We start from the raw sequence: 22,873 nt of genomic DNA, 5'->3' as shown, positions 1-22,873 counted from the left end.
TTGGAACAACTCCTTAATTATCGGTTCTATTTGAATTTTTATCTACCAATGCACATTTATCCTAAAATGTAGAAACAGATGCATCAGAAATAGGATACCAAGGAATACTCAAGCAGAAAATTGATGATAAAAAAGAACATATTATTCGCTTCCATTCTGGCACCTGGAACCAGGTGCAACAAAATTATAGTATTATTAAGAAAGAAATATTATCTATAGTATTGTATATTTCTAAGTTTCAAGATGATTGATTGCAAGAGTGCAAAAGATGTTTTATTAAAGGATGTTAAAGCCTTGCCTCTAAACAGAGATTTTTACAAGATTGCAAGCGATTTTAAGCGTTTTTTATTTCGATATTGAATATATAAGGGGAGAACTTAACTCTATCCCTGATTTCCTCACATGGAAATTCTTGCTGGGAAAATGACATCCACTCCCTCTAGACCCATGACCAAAAGAGTACTATGCTCAACCTCCTTCTCCTGCTACAACTGTTTCTCTTCCTCACACCTATTCATCATACCCTCCAATCTTACCCTGCAAATGGTTATTATGCAGAGTTTCTTTGTTTGATGATGTAATCCCAATGAAATTATTCCATTTGATTCCCTGGCCGAGTTTTTAGGAGGGGAGAATTGTGCATCAATTGATTTCTTGTAAACTTGTCAAGCCTCTAGTTTTTTTAGGATGGGTGAATTGATGTATCCAGTTGTGTATGGGTTTTAGGAGTTTAAAATTTTTATTTTTTATTTTATTTTGTTTAGGAATTAGGACATCAACTGTCTTATTTGGAACAGAAGTCCTAATTTGATTAGAACGTCTATCTCTTAATTGATTTAAACATTAACAGGGAGATCTGAAATTTTGATGTCAAACTTTTGTTGAGAGGAGCCACTCCGTTTTTAGTTTCTTTTCTTGGTGAGATGCCTTCTTTATAAAGGTGTGACTCCTTTGCCCAAAATGGACTATGGTGAGATGGTTTGGTAAAATAGTTGCGAGAGTCAACCTTCTTGGGTACTATTTTATTTGTTAAATGCTATTGCTGTTTCTGTCCTGCATCGCATAATTTCCTCTTCTTTTTAATTCCTTGTGTTTAATTGTTGTTCTATTCTCCATTTGAATTATAAGGATCAGGTATGAAGCAAAACTCATCGAGAAGATTGCTGAAGAAGTTTTGTGTAAATTGAATCCTGCTCGCTTGAATGTTGCCAAACACCCTAATTCTGTTAACAAAATGGGGCGTAAAACGAAATGAACGCATCATATTCTTCGCTTTGGACTATCCTTCTCTGCGAAATTTCATGGGGTCTTCGACAGTTCGACTCAGTTCGTCAACAATGAAGTCAACCAATCAAAAGCGAGTCGGTGGGGGAATGGTGATGACTGAAGATTTAATTATTCTCCAGTCAAGATAAGTCATTCTTTCTTTTTTCTCCATTTTCTTTTCACATGAATAACTTTCCCTTTTTACCTACTTTCACTTTGGTTTGGTTGTTTCAGAAACCTAATTCAAGTCCGTCTTGGCAATAAATCCCAGAAGAAACTGAGCGTTAAACCCATTTTCTTTCGGTTCTCTCGAGCACTTGAGCACCGAAAGCGACTCCGTACTCGGGCCTGGCCTCCAACCAGAAGAGAATCCGAGGGCGGCGGTGCAGGCTCATGAAAGGCTTCCACAGCATGCTCTGAAGATATTGACGTTGGGCGCTTTATCTACCCGGCCTACTGTTAATTTGCTGGATTTGTCTCATAATTCATTTTCCCGATCCAATCTAACTCGACCGCAAGCAGCACCTGCTTTTCCATGGCTGATCAAACCTTTCCATCGACTTCCAAGCCTCATTCGAATCATTGGGATCGCGATGTCTTTCTGAGCTTCAGAGGCGAAGACACCCGCAAGAACTTCACCGATCATCTCTACTCTGCCTTGGTGCGTGCAGGAATTCACACTTTCCGAGATGACGATGAACTCCCACGAGGGGAGAACATCTCTACTGAACTGCCGAACGCCATTCGTGGATCAAGGATTTCTATTGTAGTTTTCTCCAAAGGTTATGCTTCTTCCAAGTGGTGCCTTGACGAGCTTGCAGAGATCCTGAACTGTACGAAAACCAGAGGTCACACTCTTATTCCCATATTTTATCATGTGAATCCCTCAGATATACGAAAACAGACAGGAACTTTTGCCAAAGCATTTACCAAGCACGAAAAGCGCTTTCAAGCGGAAATGGAGAGGGTGCAGAGGTGGAGAAAGGCTCTTACCGAAGCTACAGACTGTGCCGGTTGGGATCTCGACAGTATTGCGAATGGGTAAAATGCCATAGTTTCCTGCGCCTTTTCATGCTATTTTTTTTCCCTTTCTTTACTTTTAAAATTTAGATGAAAATTGATGAAGATGAAGTTCAACGTTGATCTAAAATTGGTAGAGAAAAAAGTAGTTCTCGAGTTAGATTAGTTGGTGGTTTTCTATTTCATGCCCACCTTACCATTACATAAAGATCATTGCTATTTAGAGGGATCTTTGGTTCCGAAGCTCTTTTTAAAAAGATATCATACACGCTATAATTTTGTGAAGAGAATGCTTTTTTCAAAAAATTCTTTCTTAATAGCTAGGAAAGTGAATATTATTGAATGTATGTAAAAAAAATGGTTAAAGATGTTGAAAAAATATTTGAAAGAAAAAAAAATTGCAATTGCAATGATAAGTTGGAAGCACTCGTTGGAACTCTCGATTTCAGTAGTAAATAATAGTGAAATAGTTTGAGTGAATATATTTTATTAGGTTTTAATAAATGAAAGAAAAAGCTGAATAAAAATATTATAAAATTAAAATACTTATTTGAATATAATTTTTTAATATTATTTATGTATTGAAGATTATAAAAGTTGTAGTAGGTAATAATTAGATGAAAAAATTAAAAATTAAAAATTAAAAACTATTTGCATGAATGATGATTAGAAATGAAATTCTGAAAAATTTTGAAATTTTGAAAATTATGAAAATTCTCGTAGCATCAAAAAATGCCCTGAGATACTGGAAAGGGGGAAAATTGTTTATTTCACAACTTTGGGATAAGATAAGAAATGATATAGAAGACACGTTTTACATGATATTGTCAATTGAATTGATGTAAGCTTAATTGATTGTTCTGATATTCTAGTCTCCGATGACTAAAGATGATAACATCCTTTTGGTGCTGATGACTCTTCTTCTTCTTGGGCTTATTTTATTGTTTCACTTTTTTGTTTTGACATAATGATTAGGTACGAATCAAACTTCATTGACCAAATTGTTGAAGAAGTTTTCTGTAAAGTAAAACCCGATGGTTTATGCGTTGCCGAAAAACCAGTGGGATTAGATTCTCGCAAGAGATGGAAGCTTTATTAAGTCTTGAAACAAGTGACATTCGCATTGTAGGCATCTATGGGATGGGTGGAATAGGTAAAACAACCCTCGCAAAAGCTGTCTATAACCAAATACATTATAGATTTGAAGGAAGCAGTTGTCTTTTGAATATTAAAGAAAATTCAGAGCAGTCCAATGGTTTACTTCATTTGCTAGAGCAACTGATTTTTGATATTTTAAAAAGGAAGAATTTGAAGGTTAACAGTGTTGATAGAGCAATCAAATTGATTGAGGAAATTTTTTTTGGCAAAAGAGTTATTCTTGTTCTTGATGATGTGGATGACTTGAAACAAATACATGCATTAGCCAAACACTTCGAATGGCTTGGTCAGGTAAGTAGAGTCATCATAACAACAAGAGATGAACATTTGCTCACTCAACTCGGAGTAAATGCCAAATATAAGGTTAAAGAATTAAATAGGTTCGAGTCTCTTTGCCTTTTGAGTTGGCATGCCTTTGGGATGGTCCATCCAAGAGAAGCTTACCACGACCTTTCAAGAAGTGCAGTGGAGTATGCTGGAGGACTTCCATTAGCTCTTGAAGTTTTGGGTTCTTTTCTAAAAGGAAGAAATATTATTGAATGGAAAGATGAATTGAAAATATTACGAAGAAATCCACATGACAAAGTTCAAAAAATACTCCGGAGAAGTTTTGATTCACTAGATTATAGTAGAAAGGTCATATTTCTTGATGTTGCATGTTTTTTTATTGATATGGACAAAGAATATGTCTTCAAAATACTCCATGGTTGTGGTTTCTTTCCAGTGAGCGGTTTCAGTATTCTCATCCAAAGGTCCCTCCTGTTGATTGACGAGAAAAATAAGTTGGCAATGCATGATTTGATTCGAGATATGGGAAGAGAGATTGTTTTTAAGAAGTCACCCAATAATCCTGGGAAACGTAATAGGCTGTGGTTTCAAGAGGATGTCTTAAATGTACTGCATAAACATATGGTAAGAACTAAGAACTATATGCGCTTTGTATATTTGAACACTTGCACATGCAGGGACACACAAAATTACATGATATATAAGCATGCCTGTGGATTTTTCGTTTTACCAAACGTGCATACTTTGTGTAATTGAATCCTAAACATGTATGAATCAAGTAAACACCCAATATGTCCCAAAAACTGTAAGCAAGTGTTACTTTGCAACATTAAAAATGTATACAATCACATTTTAAGCCATCCTAATCATGTCAAAATCATTTAGTATTTTCAAATTATAATGAAAATATCTAGGCCCAGTCTAGTTGAAAAGGTGTTCTAGCTCTACATAAGATGAGGATGTGCATTGCTAATCCGACAATCTATCTTGCTAGGGATCGGAAGAAGTGGAAGGTCTCAGCCTAAATTTGCCTACACTTGAAGATGTACAAACTAAAGCATTTGCAAGCATGAAGAATTTGAGGTTGCTCCAGATCGATAGTGTAAACCTCAAGGGATGCTTCACGCACTTTTCCAAGGAGCTGAAATGGCTTTGTTGGCATAACTGTCCCCTAAAATGTCTACCGCCAAATTTTCATCTCGAGAACCTTGTCGTTCTTGACATGCAGCATAGTAATTTCAGACAAGTCTGGAAGGGAAACAAGGTAATGACCTTACAATATCTTTTATTTCATTATTTATATTAAACGTATAACTCACATGACCTTTTCTTATCTTCTATCTTTTTTTTTATCTTTTTTGTTTTTGCAGGTACTTGATAAGTTAAAAGTTCTTAATCTTAGTCATTCCAAATGTCTCACTAAATTACCAAACTTCTGACATGTCCCACATCTGGAGATTCTGATACTTGAAGGTTGCACTAACTTAGTTGATGTTCACGAGTCTATTGGACTTCTGAAAAGAGTTGTCTTGTTGAATTTGAAAGGATGCGAGAACCTTAAGAATCTTCCAAAAAGCATTTACAGCTTAAGGTCTCTTGAAAGTCTTGATTTATCTGGCTGCTCAAACGTTGACAAGTTATCAGAAGAATTGGGAAACATGATATCTTTGACAGAGCTGCGAGCGGAGGAAACCGGTATTAAGCAATTACCATCTTCCTTTGGCCTTTTGAAGAATCTGAAAATTGTCTTATTATCTGGAAGTACAGGACACTCATCAAAATCTAGGTTGTCACATTTCTTGCCGTGGATGTCACCAAAAAGATCGAACCCCATAAGTTTGTTGCCTCCTTCTGTTTCTGGGCTGCGTTCTTTGACAGCACTAGTACTCCATGATTGCAACTTGTCCGAAGATGGGATTCCCAATGATTTGGGGGACTTAGTTTCACTCGAGGCTTTGTATCTTTCAAAAAACAACTTTCGGAACCTACCTCAGTCCATCGGTCGCCTTCCTAAATTAGATCGTTTGAGTTTGAGTGGGTGTACCACCCTTCAATCTATTTCAGAACTCCCCGCAAGTTTACGAGACTTGAATGCAAATGGCTGCACATCAATGGAAAGTCTCACAAATCTCTCAAACCTAAAAGAACTAAGAAATTTACGTCTTGCTAAGTGCCACAAACTGGTTGAGATTAATGGCTTGGAGAGTTCGAAATTTACATTATACATTCAAATGCAAGGATGCAACAATTTATCTCATGATTACAGGATGAGCCTTCTCCAGGTTCTCTCTCTCTCTCTCTCTCTCTCTCTCTGTGTTCTAGGATGTTAACGTTTTTTTTTTGGAGCAGTCATTGACCATGGGTGCTTGTTTGGGTGATCTTATCGTTTTCCTCCCTGGTACTGAAGTTCCAAATTGGTTTAGCCATCGGACGACTGGATCTTCAGTATCTTTTCATGTACCTTCGCTTACAGAGGGTGAAGTCTGCATTTTACTTTTTTGTGCTGTTCTTGCATTCGATGACGCAACCAAACCGTTTGTGAATAAACCTTTCGTGAGAATGATTAACAAAACTAGAGGCGAAATTTATGATTGTTACCCATCAATCTGTGTTCTTCCTGTAACTGTTGAAGATTATTTGTTGGTATTCAAGATACCGGTTACAAGTAATCAAGAAGGTGTACAACGACGTTTGGAAACCCGTTGAAGTGAAAAGGTGTGGAATTCATCTGCTAGTTTATGATACAGGTGTAATCATACGCGAATTTGGAAGCTGGTTCCAATGTGTCGATTCTGATACAGCTATATATGATGATGATCTTGTTGTGCCACTGGCCTGTCTAAAAATCACACAAGATGATATTTAAGTAGTTTAGCAAATTGCTTACGTCCACTGAAATCTCTTTTATAGAATTTGTACGAGATTTACAAAAAACTCTACAAATTTCTATTTCTCTCTCACGTCCCTCTTTCTCTCTGTTTTTCTTTCTCCCACTGCCCTTTCTTCACAACTGATCTCTCCTATTTATAGGAGAGAGCAGCCTACAATTTCTATGTTAGGTGCAGCATTTTATGACTTTGCATCAGAGTGAGTGGGTGGGTGAAATGGTGGCTGTAGACAGTGGGTGGGTGGTGGCTGCAGACTTGGGTTGATTCAACAATCACCCCCTCCACCCAAGTGTGCCATACCGGTTGCTTGCAAACTTATTCATTTTTTAAATGAATGCACATCTTTCTTTGACATGAGAGATTTCTGCTATCGAATACGCTCCAATGCACCCGAGGGTGCTCAGCAGTGTACAATATTGATCAAGTCCAAACAGTGTTGGAACTTGATCCTTGTGACAACCTTCGTCAACATATCTGCTGGATTATCTTCAGTGCCAATTTTCTGAAGTTTGATATCATCTTCTTCTAATATTTCACGTACAAAGTGAAATCGGAAATCTATGTGTTTTGTTCGAGAGTGATATACTTAATTCTTGGTCAAATGAATTGCACTCTGACTATCACAGTAAACGGTAACCTCTTGCTGCTTAAAGTCCAAATCTGTTACCAATCCCTGTAACCAAATAGCTTCTTTCACGGCTTTTGTTATAGCCATGTATTTAGCCTCAATTGATGATAGTGCAATTGTCGACTGCAAAGTTGATCTCCAACTAACTAGTCCTCCAGCCATAGTGAACACATATCCAGTTGTGGATCGGTGTTTGTCAAGATCACCTGCATAGTCTGAGTCAACATATCTAGTTACTAGACTATCTTCACTCTTCTCGAATTTCAAACCAACATCTACGGTCCCCACAATATACCGTAGAATCCACTTAGCCGCATGCCAATGAACCTTTCCAAGATTATGCATATAGCGACTAACTAAGCTAACAGCCTGGGAGATATCAGGTCGTGTACACACCATGACATACATTAAGCTTCTAACAACACTTACATATGGGACATTCCTCATGTAGTTCCGCTCTTCATCGGTTTTAGGAGACTGCAATGCACTGAGGTTGAAATATGGGGCCATAGGAGTACTCACCGGCTTCGTCTTCGAGTTGATGTTGAATCGTTGCAATATTCTCTTCAGATACTGCTTCTGAGTAAAGTGAACTGTACCTTTCACCCTATCTCTATTGATCTCCATCCCCAGTATTCTTTGAGCTTCTCCCAGATCTTTCATTTCAAACTCATGACTTAACTGAGTTTTTAAGCGATCTATCTCCCTCTTGCTTTTACATGCAATTAACATATCATCTACATATAAAAACAAATAAATGAAAGATCCATTTGCAAATTTTTTGAAATATACACAATGATCGTATTGGCAACGAGTGTGATTCAGATCTATCATAAAGCGGCCAAACCGCTTATACCATTGCCGAGGTGACTGCTTCAAGCCATAGAGAGACTTTTTCAGACTGCATACCCAATTTTCTTTTCCAGCTTCTTTAAATCCTTCTGGTTGAGACAGATAAATCTCCTCTTCCAGATCACCATCTAAGAAAACTGTTTTCACATCAAGTTGTGTTAACTCAATATTAAATTGTGCAACCAAAGCTAGCAATATCCGAATGGATGAATGCTTCACAACATGAGAGAATACTTCACTGTAGTCAATTTCCTCTGTCTGAGCGTAGCCCTTGACTACCAACCTAGCTTTGTATCGCACTCCATTTTTAGCAGTTTGATCATCTTTCTGATTGAAGATCCACTTACAGCCAATTGTCTTCTTTCCTTTTGGAAGCGGCACAAGTTCCCAAATCTGGTTCTGGTGAAGAGACTGCATCTCTTTATTCATTGCCTTTGTCCATTCAACTTGTTCACTGGACTGTATGGCTTCTCTGTAAGTGGTTGGGATTTCACCCCCTTCAGCTGGTAATGCATATGTCACATAGTCTGCAAAACGTGTCGGTACACGTTTCTCTCATCTTGGTCTGTTGGTTGCTATTGATTCGGGTTGACATGGAGGTACTGTGACTGGATTATCAACCTCATCTTGTCCATGCTTTCCCAACTTCTTTGAAGTAATAAACTTCACACTTTGTGAATCATCTGATGTTTCGCCATCACTGCTGCCTTCACTGGAATCTTTATGCTTATGTGACTTAAGCATCTCAAATTTATTGAATGTTACATCTCTACTGATGATCACCTTTTTGGACTCTATGCACCAGAGTCTATACCCTTTTACACCGGTACTAAAGCCCAAGAATTTTGCTTTCTTGACTCTAGGATCAAACTTACTTTCTTTAGCATGATAGTAAGCAGGACATCCGAAAACGTGTAAAGAGTCATAATTAGTAGCATGTGTACCTCTCCACATTTCAGTGGGTGTCTTCCCGTCATTGGCAGTTATGGGTAGTCGGTTGATGAGGTGGCAAACATATGTCACAGCTTCAGCCCAAAAGTTCTTACTGAATCCAGCATTCAGCAACATACATCGCACTTTCTCTAATAAAGTACGATTCATTCGTTCTGCCACACCGTTCTGCTGCGGTATACCTCGTACCCTGAAGTGTCTGACAATTCCCTCTCTCCGGCATACTTCCATGAAGGGGTCTGAAGTGTACTCACCTCCATTATCAGATCTAAGCCGCTTGATCTTTCTGCCGGTCTGAGTCTCAACTATTTTCTTCTAATCAAGGAAGATTTTCAGTACTTCATCTTTATTCTTCATCGTATACACCCACACACGACAAGAATAATCATCAACAAAAGTTACAAACCAATGCTTACCTCCCAAAGATGCATTTTGGGTAGGTCCCCAAACATCAGAGTGCACATAGTCAAGTATTCCCTGTGTATTGTGTACTGCGGTTCCAAACTTGATCTGCCTCTGCTTCCCCAATACACAGTGCTCACAGAAAGACAGTTTACCAGTCTTAGCACCTTTGAGTAAGCCTTGCTTCACCAGTGTTTGCAAAACTTTTTCTCAAGCATGTTCCATACGCATATGCCAAAGACTGGTGGTGTCGGCATCAGTCTCATCTAGCTTCTTACTGCATGTGGAAGTTCTTCCATCAACAGTACTTCCTTGCAAGAAGTACAAGTTTCCTAGCCTCAAGCCCTTCATTGCCACCTGAACTTCCATTAGTACTTTGAGAGTTCCGTCTTTAATAGTGATTCTGAATCCCTTTGAATCCAGAGATCCCTGTGAGATGAGATTCTTCCGCAAGTCTGGAATGTACCGAACTTCTGTCAGAGTCTTGACGCTGCCATCGTGCAGCTTTAACCGAATGCTACCTATTCCCTGAGTCTTACAGGCACTGTCATTGCCCATAAGTACTGCTCCATCCTTAATCTTTGTGAAGTCAGTAAACCAGTCCCGATTGGGACACATGTGATAGGTACATCCGGAATCCATAATCCATTCATCGGAATGACAAATGGATGATAAACTTATCAAGGAAAAATCTGAATCATCATCTATGTCCACGACATTGGCTGTGGTGGGTTGATTCTGCTATTATCCCTTAAGCTTAGGACAGTCCTTCTTCCAGTGTCCTTTATTGTGACAAAAAGAACACTTGTCTATGGCGAGTTTTCTGCCGACTGATGAACCACGTGATGTGACCCGGGTTTTCGATTGAAAACCGTTCTTCTTTCTGGGATACCTTGACTGTGGTCTCCCTCTTGCTGTTAGAGCTTCACTTAATGTATCTTGTTGTACCTGCTTATCCTTTTTTTGGTACTCATTGCTAATTAAAGAACTAGATACATTTTCAAAACTAATCTTTTCCTTCACATACAGTAGAATAGTAATTAAATGCTCATATGTATCAAGCAAGGAATTTAACAAAAGTAAAGCTTTATCTTCATCTTCGATTTTAACATCCAAGTTTAACAAATCAGCAAGAATTTGGTTATAATTATTCAGATGTTCAGACATTGAAATATTTTCACAAAATTAGAATCTGAAGAGCTTCTTCTTCAAGTGCAAACGGCTCTCAATACTCTTCTTCATGAACTTATCCTCAAATTTCTGCCAAAGTACCCTAGCATTTGTCTCTCTCGTGACAAAATACTTCTGTTCTTTGGTAAGGCATAATCGAATTGTACTACAAGTTTGAGTATTAAGTTTCTTCCAATCATGATCAGTCATATCATCTGGCTTTTCTTTCAACTCAATATCCAACTCTTGTTGGATCAAAACGTCCATGACTTCACACTGCCACATGCCGAAATTGCTTGTTCCATCGAACTTCTCAACTTCAAACTTGGCATTTGACACAGTGGACCGACGCCCGGAGCTACTGGCATTTTCAGACCTCCTATCTCTTCCAGATCCTTCCATTTGAATTTAGAAAATTTAGACACAAAATTTCAAAATTCTAACTGTACGAATGAGTCCGGAATGATCCAAATAGTTGGAAAGCACTATTTGATCGTTGAAATCGGACTCCAAATGGCTTAGATCAAGCCCAAAATAGATCTGAAAACGGACGGTCCTGATCGTCTGGTGCGTGAGATGCACGCACGGGAACAGTGCGAGTGGTCGGCGAGTGGGCGCGTGTGATACACGCGCCGATTCCTCCTAGGGCGCGTGGGGGCGTGTTGGCGTGTGTCTGCCACGCATCTTCCTCCTCTGGCGCGCGTGGAGGCGCGTGTGGCTTAGTCGTCTTCAACCTCCGATGCGCGTGGGGGCGTGTGAGTTGCAGTAGATGCACACGCTGATCTTCTCAGGCCGCGTGTGGTCTTTTTTGACCTCTATTTTTGATTCCGTTTGCGGCAACAGATTCTTCTCGACGCGAGGAACACCCTGGAGTTGTCAAAATTTGATTTTGATCAACTTGAATTTTTGGACAGCTCAACCATAGCTCTGATACCAATTGTTGTGCCTCCGGCCTGTCCAAAAATCACACAAGATGATATTTAAGTGGTTCAGCAAATTGTTTACGTCCACTGAAGCCTCTTTTATAGAATTTGTACGAGATTTACAAAAAACTCTACAAATTTCTATTTCTCTCTCACGACCCTCTTTCTCTCTGTTTTTCTTTCTCCCACTGCCCTTTCTTCACAACTGATCTCTCCTATTTATAGGAAAGAGCAGCCTACAATTTCTATGTTAGGTGCAGCATTTTATGACTTTGCATCAGAGTGAGTGGGTGGGTGAAATGGTGGCTGCAGACAGTGGGTGGGTGGTGGCTGTAGACAGTAGGTGGGTGGTGGCTGCAGACTTGGGTTTATTCACCACCCACCTACTGTCTGCAACCACCACCCACCTACTGTCTGCAGCCACCATTTCACCCACCCACTCACTCTGATGCAAAGTCATAAAATGCTGCACCTAACATAGAAATTGTAGGCTGCTCTCTCCTATAAATAGGAGAGATCAATTGTGAAGAAAGTGCAGTGGGAGAGAGAAAAACAGAGAGAAAGAGGGACGTGAGAGAGAAATAGAAATTTGTAGAGTTTTTTATAAATCTCGTACAAATTCTATAAAAGAGGCTCCAGTGGACGTAAGTAATTTGCTGAACCACTTAAATATCGTCTTATGTGATTTTTAGACGGCCGGAGGGCACAACAATTGGTATCAGAGCTCTGGTTCGAGCTGTCTAAAAAATCAAGTTGGTCAAAATCAATTTTTGACAACTCCAGGGTGTTCCTCGCGTCGAGACGAATCCGTTGCCACAAACAGAATCGAAAACGGAGGTCAGAGGATCCCACACGCGCCCCGAGAAGATCGGCGCGTGCATCTATTGCAACTCACGCGCCCCCATGCGTAGCCGGAGGTTAAAGACGACTGAGCCACATGCGCCCACGCACGCCAAAAGAGGAAGACGCCTGGCCCACGCACCCCCACGCGCCCTAGAGGAATCGGCACGTGTATCACACCCGCCCACTCGCACGAGCGTGTATCTCACGCTCTAGACGATCAGGACCTTCCGTTTTCAGATCTATTTTGGGCTTGATCTAAGTCATTTGGAGTCCGATTTCAACAATCAAATAGTGCTTTTCAACTATTTGGATCATTTTGGACTCATCCGTACGGTTAGAATTTTGAAATTTTGTGTCTAAATTTTCTAAATTCAAATGGAATGATCTGGAAGAGATAGGAGCTCTGAAAATGCCAGTAGCTCCGGGCGTCGGTCCACTGTGTCAAATGCCAAGTTTGAAGTTGAGAAGTTCGATGGAACAAGCAATTTCGGCATGTGGCAGTGTGAAGTCATGGACGTTTTGATCCAACAAGAGTTGGATATTGCGTTGGAAGGAAAGCCAGATGATATGACTGATCAGGATTGGAAGAAACTTAATACTCAAACTTGTAGTACAATCCGATTATGCCTTACCAAAGAACAGAAATATTTTGTCATGAGAGTGACAAATGCTAAGGAATTTTGGCAAAAATTGAAAGACAAGTTCATGAAGAAGAGCATTGAGAGCCGTTTGCACTTGAAGAAGAAGCTCTTCAGATTCCAATTTCGTGAAAATATTTCAATGTTTGAACATCTGAATAATTATAACCAAATTCTTGCTGATTTGTTAAATTTGGATGTTAAAATTGAAGATGAAGATAAAGCTTTATTTTTGTTAAATTCCTTGCCTGATATATATGAGCATTTAATTACTACTCTACTGTATGGGAAGGAAAAGATTAGTTTTGAAAATGTATCTAGTTCTTTAATTAGCAATGAGTACCGAAAAAAGAATAAGCAGATACAATAAGATATATCAAGTGAAGCTCTAACAGCAAGAGGGAGACCACAGTCAAGGTATCCTAGAAAGAAGAACGATTTTCAATCGAAAACCCGGGCCACATTACGTGGTTCATCAGTCGGCAGAAAACTCGCTAGAGACGAGTGTTCCTTTTGTCGCAACGAAGGACACTGGAAGAAGGACTGTCCTAAGCTGAAGGGACAACAGCAGAATCAACCCACCACAGCCAATGTCGTGGACATAGATGATAATTCAAATTTTTTCTTGATAAGTTCATCATCCATTTGTCATTCCGATGAATGGATTATGGATTTCGGATGTACCTATCACATGTGTCACAATCGGGACTGGTTTACTGACTTCACAAAAATTGATGGTGGAGCAGTACTTATGGACGATGACAGTACCTGTAAGACTCAGGAAATTGACTACAATGAAGTATTCTCTCCTGTTATGAAGCATTCATCCATTTGGATATTACTAGCTTTGGTTGCACAATATGATCTTGAGTTAGCACAGCTTGATATGAAAACATCTTTCTTACATGGTGATCTGGAAGAGGAGATTTATCTGTCTCAACCAGAAGGGTTTAAAGAAGCTGGAAAAGAAAATTGAGTATGCAGTCTGAAAAAATCTCTCTATGGCTTGAAGCAGTCATCTCGGCAATGGTATAAGCGGTTTGACCGTTTTATGATGGATCTGAAATACACTCGTTGCCAATACGATCATTGTGTATATTTCAGAAAACTTACAAATGGATCTTTCATTTATTTACTTTTATATGTAGATGATATGTTAATTACATGTAAAAGCAAGGGGGAGATAGATCGCTTAAAAACTCAGTTAAGTCATGAGTTTGAAATGAAAGATCTAGAAGAAGCACGAACAATATTGGGGATGGAGATCAGCAGAGATAGGGTGAAAGGTACAGTTCACCTCACTCAGATGCAGTATCTGAAGAGAATACTGCAACGATTCAACATCGACTCGAAGACGAAGCCGGTGAGTACTCCTATGGGCCCATATTTCAAGTTCAGTGCATTGCAGTCTCTTAAAATCAATGAAGAGCGGGACTACATGAGGAATGTCCCATATGCAAGTGTTGTTGGAAGCTTAATGTATGTCATGGTGTGTACACAACCTGATATCTCCCAAGCCGTTAGCTTAGTTAGTCGTTATATGCATAATCCTGGAAAGGTTCATTGGCATGCGGCTAAGTGAATTTTACGGTATATTGCGGGGACCGTAGATGTTGGTTTGAAATTCAAGAAGAGTGAAGATAGTCTAGTAACTGGATATGTTGACTCAGACTATGCAGGTGATCTTGACAAGCGCCGATCAACAACTGGATATGTGTTCACTATGGCTAGAGGACCAATTAGTTGGCGATCAACTTTGCAGTCGACAATTGCACTATCATCAACTGAGGCTGAATACATGGCTGTAACAGAAGCCGTGAAAGAAGCTATTTGGTTACAAGGATTGGTAACAGATTTGGGCTTTAAGTAGCAAGAGGTTACCGTTTACTGTGACAGTCAGAGTGCAATTCATTTAGTCAAATATATCACTCTCGAACAAAATACATAGATGTCCGATTTCACTTTGTACTTGAAATATTAGAAGAATATGACATCAAACTTCAGAAGATTGGCACTGAAGATAATCCAGCAGATATGTTGACGAAGGTCGTCACAAGGATCAAGTTCCAACACTGTTTGGACTTGATCAATATTGTACACTGCTGAGCACCCTCGGGTGCATTAGAGTGTATTCGATAGCAGAAGTCTCTCATGTCAAAGAAAGATGTGCATTCATTTGAAAAATGAATCAGTTTGCAAGCAGTCTGGTATGGCACACTTGGGTGAAATGGATGATTGTTGAATCAACCCAAGTATGCAGCCACCACCCACCTACTGTCTGCAGCCACCACCCACCCACTGTCTGCAGCCACCATTTCACCCACCCACTCACTCTGATGCAAAGTCATAAAATGCTGCACCTAACATAGAAATTGTAGGCTGCTCTCTCCTATAAATAGGAGAGATCAGTTGTGAAGAAAGTGCAGTGGAAGAAAGAAAAACAGAGAGAAAGAGGGACGTGAGAGAGAAATAGAAATTTGTAGAGTTTTTTATAAATCTCGTACAAATTCTATAAAAGAGACTCCAGTGGACATAAACAATTTGCTGAACCACTTAAATATCGTCTTGTGTGGAATTCATCTGTTAGTTTATGATACAGGTGTAATCATACGCGAATTTGGAAGCCGGTTCCAATGTGTCGATTCTGATACAGCTATATATGATGATGATCTTAAGTGTCCTCTGTCTTATTTCAACAGCAGATGTTCTATGGACAGAAAAAAGCTGAACTCTATCATCAAACTCCAGCACGATCCCTCCCTAATATTAAGTTGCGGCCTGCACTGATGCTCAGAACTTAGGAGTCTACTATCTTCTAAAGTCCATATGCATAACTACATATACATACACTGTTCATAAAAAAGTAGGGTTTGAAATGCTCTATAAATATTAAAGATGGATGAACAATTAACTATTTCATTTCCCAAAGTCCTAAATTTCTTCCATATTATATTTGGCTCGCGAAATTTGTGGGAATTTTTTTTGTAAAATATGTGAGCGTTTTGAAGATTAATCTAGTTTTTCCATTATAATATTCATAGCCTGCACTTGGTAATTTGCTACTCCTCGATGCATATTGCAGAGTCTTGGATAATCGGATTATTCGTTTAGGGGAGATTTGGATAGTAACTTTAGATGAGATGAGTTGAGACGAAAATTAAAAGTTGAATAAAATATTATTAGAATATTATTTTTTGTTTTAAAATTTAAAAATGTTTAATTATTTATTGTATTTTATTTATAAATTTAAAAAAATTATAATGATTAGATGAGTTGACTTATCAATCCAAGCAAGGTCTAATGGATTTTCAATCTCAACTTTATCTCCTTAACTATCAAGCAATTTTTATTTAGTACCGTGTTATAAATGAAATCTCTTTGGAGCAGTGTGTAATCAATCGGGTTACATTTTTCTAAGGGTTTCCAGTAAAGGACTAAAGGCTTTTTCTTCTTCTCTCTCTAATCAAGCTTGATATATATAGTATAATAGACTGAAACAAAGTTTAAGGGGATCAAAAAGAAAAAAAAAATAAAAGAACTATCTAATAATATGCTTTCAAAAATCAGATTCAACACTTGTTCGCATTCCATAGGCATTAGAAACCAATCAAAATTCATCGATTTGCAAATCGATGCTAGACTAAAGGTTACTATGCTGGGAATCTCATGTGTATCAGTATCACATGAAATTGTCTTCAGAGTTGTTGTTCCAGGCTTTTCAAAGTGTTAAAATAATATTAAGTTGACTTTAAGCATCAATAAGTTGTTACGTAATTCCATAATTTGATTCGGTAAAAATTTTTGGGTGTAATCTGTAAAAATCAACAATGTTCTCATGCAATTAGTACCATTCTTATTAGTGGGTCATCATGTCTAATGAACAATGTGGTTTTCCACGTTGAAGGTACACAAAGTGATTGTTAATGATTTTATGAAGAAAATAATGCAACCCTACTGTTTAGGCATGTCTTCCCACGGGAGTTAATGAAGAACTGGCATGTTTAGACTAATTGATTATAAAATAATTTAAAGAATTGTAATAAAATTGTAATTCTATCACCCTACTCTCTCTCTCTCTCTCTCTAACAACTAACATCAAGAAAGAGTAGTTCAAACGAGTAACTTTTGTACCACACTTTTCTAACAATTTTCTTTAATGCATCTTTCTGAAAAATGTTATAAATAAGAAATGCTTTAACCATAAAAAGATTTTATAAAAGTAAACTTATAAAATGACGTGACTTGATGTGTTACATTATATTATAAAGTAGATCTAACACATTATATGAAACTATGTCAATTTGTTGATTTATTTTTTTGAGACCTCTTTATGACACTTCATATAGTACTTTTCTAAAAATGCACACTTTTATGACACTTCATATATATCCCATCCTAGAATGCGCAGCCAATCACTTGTTTGTAAAGTCATAAACTTTATTGTACATTTTCCCCCCAAGTAAGCATATGAAAAGGGAATTCATATATTCTCAAACAAAGAAGATAATCAATAGGCAGTGACAGCTTACAAAACCAAAGACCAGAAGAAATATGAATCCCATTATCACGGGACTTTTTGGTTAATCAAACAAGCGGATTAGTCTATCTATGAAATTGAGATTCCGATATTGTCAGATTTTTAGGATCTAAAACTTTGAAAATAGACATAACCTATGTGTGTTCAATTTATTACATATCTAATGTTGATTGGAAGATACTTTAAGGTTAGAATCAATGAGTTTAAGCTTACTGATCGAATTACAAAACAATGCAAATTCAGTCATTAAAAATAAATGAAAATAACACCATATCTAACACTATATTCAGAATAAGAGAACTGTTAAATACATAAAGAGATTACACAAAATAAACCCACAAACAGATATAGCTTCATGGAATCGGTTAAATCTGTTTTGTAATAAAAATAACTTTATAATCTGACGTACCACATCAAACCATATTAGTTTGTGAGTTTATTTTTGTATAATTCATTTGTGGCTAAAATATTTTCTTCAGAATAATAACTGGAAATGAACTACTTCAATTTTGTTCAAACAAATTTGATATTCAAAGTTTCAAACTTCATAAAAACTAGGCTTGTTGGGCGGGCCTAGCATCCGACCTACCTATTTGGCCCCCACTTGGGACAAGCGAGGGCATCCTCCCACATATGGCGGGTGGACGGGTGGGTTAATGTCCACATAAAATGTTGGAGTTGCCAAGTTGGGCCTTAGGCCTGCCCGAATTCCACTTGTCCATTCAATCAAATATATATAATATATTTTATATTCTATTTTAAAAATATAATATATATTAAAACGACATCATTTAGGAAATTAAAAAAAAAACTCTCTAAATGACGCTATTTAGACCAAATATGTATAACTTTAAGGAAGTTGTTAGGGCCACTAAGAAAACTCACTGAGGATTTGTACTGATAGTGAAAAATTTTCTATTTTTTCTAAAGAATTTTTGTGTTTTTTTAAATGAAAAACACAAATCTTTAAAAAAAATGATCGGTACAAATGAGAGAGTGTATCTATCATTTTCCTAACCTAAATCTACACCTCATTCCCTCCCTCTCCTCTATCTCTCTAATCTCTTGAATTTCTCTAATTTCTTGAATTTTTGATGCTTTGAGTGCTTCAACTGTTGTCATCACTCAATTCTCACTCGCAACCCTTAGATATGAATCGGCTGCTCATGTCTCCATAATAATGCTTCTCTAACTATTGTTTTATCTCTTTTGTTCTTTGTCGTCGTCAGCTACTCACGTCTCTATTAACGTAGTCAGTCACTAATGGCCACGGGGTTGTCGAATGGCCCATAGGCTAATCCACTACCCAATATCCGAACGAGGCTAGGTTTGGGGACCAAACTCGCCCCTCCCCCATGAGGGGGTGGGGGCCTATCCGCTTGCTAGCACCACTAGTTGATTCGTACTTTCGTACCCTTCTTCGCAATTAAGGTTTGGTTTGTTTTCACAAACCATTTCATTCATTTAATAATTATAAAAATTCCAAAATTTCAAAATAAAATAAAAAAGTAATTTAGCTTTTTCAAATTTTAAAATAAAAATTATATTTTAGTAATAATTTATTCAACTTTTAAATTTTAGTTGTGGTTTGTTAAAACGAAATGGAAAGCATCATATTCTTCGCTTTGGACTAACCTTCTTTGCAAAATTTCATGGTGTCTTTGACTCAGTTCGTCAACAATGAACTCAACCATTCAAAAGCGAATCAGTGGGGAATGGTGATGATGAGTTAATTATTCTCAAATCAAGACATGTCTTTTCCATTCTTCTATATACAATCGGCGGTGGGAAACTGTCGGGTAATCTACTAAATTTTATATAATACCACGTCAGCATATATATATATTTTGAAAAAAAGATATCAGAGTATTCAGACATGGAGTTGCATTGAATCAGAGTAAATAAAAGATAGAAGACAACCCCATCTGCATTTGTGGTTCCTCTTTCTCTTAGCCAATAAAAAGAAAAGAAGGAAAAAAAAACAAAGAATGAAACTATAGCACTTTTTTCACTTTTTAGAGCTTAGGTTTTGTCTTCCAATTCTTCCTCAAAACGGTGACCCTCGACTCATTTTAAAAGCCTAAAAATGGATGGGTATAATATACATTATCATTAAAAGACATGAAAATATAGAATCTGTTATGAAACTAATGAAGAGAGAGAGAGCGAAAGACAAAGAGAGAGAATGAAAGAGAAATGAAAGAATGTGTAGAATTCAATATTGAAAACTTTGAAAGATACCCATATATATAAAAGTACAAAGGAGGTCTTGACCGTCATAATTGACGGCTATGGACAGTCAATTATGACGACTAAGGTTACAGGTGGTCAATTATGACGGCTATTATGACGACTAAAAGTGGTCATACAAGTCGGTTTATAACACTCCCTATTTGGATGATTACATATAAAAAATATGTCTCGTTAAAACCTTATCAAGGAAAAATCCTGTGGGAAAAAAACTAATGGCGAAAGAAAAAGAGTACAGTATTCATGTATACCGCCAAACACTTTAGGATTGCCTCATTAAAACCTTGCAAAATAAAATCCAATGGGAAAAACCCTTAGCGAAGGAAAAAAAAGTACAATCATTACTAGTCTTCAAAACATTTACTCCCCCTGAAAAGTACATTATGATAAGTTTTGAAATCTTCGCATTCTAATATTCTGCACAATCTTTTTAAATGTTGCAGTTGGTAATACCTTAGTGAATAAATCTGCAAAATTATCACTTGATCATATTTGTTTGACATCAATTTCACTTTTCTTCTCATGAACTGCAATGATCTCTCTATGTGGATCTGAAAGATAACCTGCATCCGTATATCCAATTAATTGAGGACTTGATCCATATTGATAAAATAATCACATATCAATCATACATTGAAGGTAATAAATGACATGTTTAATATCATTCCAATGTTTTCGAGTTGGTGCAGAACTATATCTTGCAAGTAAATTAACTGAAAATGCAATATCAGATTGTGTGCAATTTGCAAGATACATCAGAGTTCCAATTGCACTGAGATAATGATTGAGCTGAAATATTGCACATTTTTTACTATTTAAAACCAATGTATTTTAAATTCATCATGACATTATTATTGGTTTTAAATAGAAAAATGGTTAAAATGAATAAATCAAAGTTGTGATTTTAATTGATTAAAAGCATGAATTTCTGCTTGAATTCTACCAACTATTGATTACTGTGCATTATGATATGTTCCTTTAGAATTGAGAAACAAAATAAACTGAACTAGGTCGATATTGGAATGGCTTCACATGTCTTCATTTTCGTGATCACAGTTCATTGGACACATATTTTTGCTCTTTGTGCATGAGTTATGAGTTCACATACTTCAAATATATGTTTATTTTGTTTATCTTGCATGTTTGGTTATGTCTTTCTCTCCTATTGATTCTCTACTTTTCATTTCCATTTGTTCATGCAATGCCTATTCCAGGCCTTTGTTCTACAACAAAAAGGTGATTTAATGAAGATATCATGGATCCAAGCATATATGGTGATGAATATAGGCTTAGAGCTTCAAGAGACCAAGTTTAATCAAATCCAACAAGAAGTTTTTGTGTCCACCGAAACTATATGAAGAAGAAGGCTGCTACTCTCCACCAAATTAAACATTAAAAAAGTCATAAAAGGCTGCTTCCTTTCCATTGAATTAGACAATCGAAATGAAGGAAGAAAGAAAAGAAAACATGTGACAAATTGAAGAGAAGCCGGCTTTGTTGAAGGGTGAAGAACATGTGATGAATTTCGACTGAAATTGATTGGAAGAATGAGTTTGCAACTTGGGGCAGCTATTTATATATATATATATATATATTGCTGGATGAAGAAAAGAAAGGAGAGATGTCTTGCTTGACTCTTGAAGAGAAGTCGGCTGCTTGAGTTTGCAATCAAAGGAAGAAGCCATGCTTGAGTTTGCAATCAAAGGAAGGAGCCGTGTAAATCAATGGAGACATGTGCTGGGATGAATTGTGAGGGAATTTGGACCGGTCAAAGCAGTAGGTGAATGAAGGAACATGTGCTGAAATTGAAATAACAAATTGAAGAAACCGTGCAAGAGTTAGGCAAGAGTTAGGCAAGAGTTAGGCAAGAAGTTAGGCATGTTGGACTTGGTTGTTTGGTTTGAATTAATAAACCAATTGAATAAAATAAGAAAAGGGGAATGCAATGGAAGACACGGCAATTGAAGAGAAATGCAATGCAAGACACAAAAAAAAAAAAAAAAAATTAAAGAGGAATGCAAGTGGCCGAAACAAATTGAAGTGTGAAAGCAAGATTGAAGACTTGGTTGTTGGGTGTGAATGCAAAACCAATTGAATGAGAGATGAAGTAGCCAAGATGTTTGGCTATAAAATGAGGTGCACACCGAAGCTTAAAAAAAAAATAGAGAAAAAATTGAGGACAATTGAGGACAACTCAATCTTAGAAAAACACTTGTCAACACACACAATTTTCTGCTATGTACTTGAAAGAATTAGCTCCTTTTTGTTTTAAGAAATTTTGTTTCTCCTTTTAAGTTTCAAAGCTTTGTTGTTTTAGCATTTTTTTAGTGTATTAATATTTGTTCTAGAATTGTATTTCATTGAGTGTAATACCTTAATTTCCATTAAGTTACTAGTTTGTTTCATTTCTAGTTTGTTTCATTTCTAGTTTGTTTCATTATTAGTTTGTTTCATTACTAGTTTGTTTCATTATTAGTTTGTTTCATACAATAAAAGAAATTGTTTTAGAAGTTTTTAATCAAGTGTGCTATTTTGTTTCATAAAGAATTGTTTTAGAAGTTCTAAATTAATTGTGTTACCTTAATTTATTGCAAGAGAGGTTTGGTTTTAAGCTTTTGTTTTTGTTTTTGATTTTTCTGAACATCATACTTAGAGAGCAGAGGAATTGTTCTAGAGTTTTTATACGTAAGAAATTGTTCATTTTCGTTTCAAATTTCAATTGAATCGTGAAAGGACGTTTTCGTTTAGACTTTTCGTTCCATATTTTATTTAACTTCAGTTTAAAGTTTATAGAATACTTTTGAGTTTCTGTTTACTTATTTCGTGTTATTTATTTGTCTTACTTCTTTAAGTTTTCATTTAATAGTGATTACAACTGTTATGTGTTATTTTAAAAATTCGTGATTTAATTACAAAAATGAATTCTAGAATCTTGGTTTTGGGTATTTTAAATTTTTCGTTCATGTTTTGTCGATTACTTTCTAATTTAGTTTAATGCTTAATTTAGTTTTATTAAATTCTGAGTTTAATTTATAAGTCCTTTACATTCCAATCCAACA

At 36.9% G+C, this 22,873-nt stretch overlaps 1 protein-coding gene and 1 pseudogene across 1 annotated transcript; both read left to right on the top strand.

Annotated features, from left to right (window-relative positions):
- Nucleotides 1-826: 826 nt before the first annotated feature.
- Nucleotides 827-5,246, top strand: LOC122291604 (annotated as a pseudogene).
- LOC122291605 (disease resistance protein RPV1-like) lies at nt 5,232-6,466 on the top strand. The gene is made up of 2 exons (XM_043099410.1): nt 5,232-6,014; nt 6,082-6,466. Exons 1-2 carry the CDS (start codon nt 5,391-5,393, stop codon nt 6,436-6,438), a joined length of 981 nt encoding a protein of 326 aa, XP_042955344.1. The 5' UTR covers nt 5,232-5,390; the 3' UTR covers nt 6,439-6,466.
- The last annotated feature ends 16,407 nt before the right edge of the window (nt 6,467-22,873 follow it).

Source organism: Carya illinoinensis, chromosome 13 (assembly GCF_018687715.1).
Source record: "Carya illinoinensis cultivar Pawnee chromosome 13, C.illinoinensisPawnee_v1, whole genome shotgun sequence".
Taxonomy (NCBI): domain Eukaryota; kingdom Viridiplantae; phylum Streptophyta; class Magnoliopsida; order Fagales; family Juglandaceae; genus Carya; species Carya illinoinensis.
This window is presented reverse-complemented; position numbering and strand designations above follow the sequence as displayed.

Coding starts and splice junctions, on each gene's coding strand:
- LOC122291605 (XM_043099410.1), top strand. CDS start 5,391: ATGATATCTTTGACAGAGCTGCGAGCGGAGGAAACCGGTATTAAGCAA. Junction 6,015..6,081: donor ACAGGATGAGCCTTCTCCAG/GTTCTCTCTCTC, acceptor TTTTTGGAGCAG/TCATTGACCATGGGTGCTTG.